This window comes from Belonocnema kinseyi, chromosome 2, assembly GCF_010883055.1.
Source record: "Belonocnema kinseyi isolate 2016_QV_RU_SX_M_011 chromosome 2, B_treatae_v1, whole genome shotgun sequence".
Classification (NCBI taxonomy): Eukaryota; Metazoa; Arthropoda; class Insecta; order Hymenoptera; family Cynipidae; genus Belonocnema; species Belonocnema kinseyi.
The window spans coordinates 157,520,942-157,522,616 of NC_046658.1; the positions used below are offsets into that span (position 1 = coordinate 157,520,942).

A 1,675-nucleotide genomic window follows, 5' to 3' on the forward strand; every position below is an offset into this window, starting at 1 on the left:
ATTTTTACCCCAACCTGAAAGCGCACTTGAATGTTTTTTCTGATAATTATAGGCACAAGATTAATTGCCCTAGGTAATCAATTTACATACTTTGACGTTCTATTCGATTTTTCTTATAGTAATTTTTGCTTCTATTAAGTTTTAATTAAGTATCTTGTATTTTTAATGTTAAATGATGAATTTGATTATGAATCTGCCGGCAAAGAAGAGATAAAAATGCCAAATACCTGTTCTTTTAGAATATTCGTAATTTTGTTTGGACTCATACTCTTTCCAGCAATAAATCATTACCAAACTGGTAATATACTGAGGTAAGAAGATCCGATAATATCATGTTTATATCAGGCAGTAACGATCAGAGTTTGTAACCGGGAAGCCCGGGTTCGATTCCTACTGACGGCATTTGTTGCCAAATTTGTTTTATTGCATCTGACCATTCAATTTATGTAAGTGAATCCAAAATATTAATTTTGAATCATTTTTGCATATGAAACAACTAAGTAAAACTGCTGAAAAGGTCGACCCCCTTCTTCTTTAAACTCATATTTTCTGTATTTTTTCACGCTCTCGAGCAAAAAATCTGATCGCTGAAAAAAAAGTTTTTCTATGATTTTAAGAATATAAATAATATTACTGAAGATGTCACTTCAAAGAAAAAAAAAAACATTTTTTATGAAAAAAGTTTATAACTGACAAAAAGCGTTTATGTTAATAATGTTTTTTACAACTGAATTTTCTCTCACTATCGCTTTTTACCAATTTTTTAGAAATGGTTCCATCGCCCAAATAGTAAAAAAATAATTTTTTAAGCCAAACATTTTAATATAAATAACTATATTGGAAGATTATTCACTTTTTTCAAAATTGGAAACAGATTTGTTGCTATAGAAAAAAGTGGAATGAAAAAAAAAGTTTACAAAAAATTTCCGACAGCAGGAATCGAACCCAAATATTCTGGTGACAAAGTCGGAGCGCTACCGTCTGATCTGACCAGGACTTGAGAGAATCTTGCATCAGTTTTCTCTCAAGAATGTTCTTCTTACTTTAGCGCATTATACGTTTGGTAATTACTTATTACTGGGAGGAGCATAAATTCAAACGAAATTCCCGTTGACCTCGATATTACTGAAGAAATAAATAGAAGGATTAATTGGTTCTGGAAAGCCGAGCCGGCGTTTAGTGGCGGAGGTCTGATGCTGAACTTGACTCTCTCTTGCTCGCAGGTCCAATTCGTTCCGGCAGACTAGCGGTGGTAGGGCATTGCAGGGCTCGGAGGGGGGAGGCTATCGTGGCGCCACTTCAAGCAGCTCCCTTATGGGCAGCTCCAGCATCTCTGCCCACCCCCTCCTGCCCCTCGGCGACCCCGGTATGTAATCAGAAAACCGACAACAACCACCACACAAATGCTTTCTTTCTTTCATTCATTCTTTCTTTCTTTTTTTTCTGTCTTTCTTTATTTCTTTTTCATTATCTTCTTCTCCAGGACCTTTCTTTCGTTTGATTACTTTTGTAAACTGTCACTTGTAATCTGTAACTTGTAACTTATAATTCGTATTTAGTATATAAAGTGTCTTTAAGTAGTGTAGCATAGTGTATAGTGGAAAGCTTCTACCTCTAACAAATCTGCTTTCGTAGAATCAAATACTGTCTTGTTAGAACCAATATCTATAAACTA

The 1,675-nt window shown here is 34.6% G+C and overlaps 1 protein-coding gene across 1 annotated transcript in view; it reads left to right on the forward strand.

The window, feature by feature from the left end:
• The first annotated feature begins 332 nt into the window (after nt 1-332).
• Nucleotides 333-1,675, forward strand: part of LOC117183035 — an 11,209-nt gene continuing 9,866 nt past the window's right edge. The window contains exons 1-2 of the mRNA XM_033376179.1: nt 333-360; nt 1,224-1,366. Of these exons, the coding sequence (XP_033232070.1) occupies nt 333-360; nt 1,224-1,366 (171 nt within the window). The remainder of the gene's footprint in view (nt 361-1,223; nt 1,367-1,675) is intronic.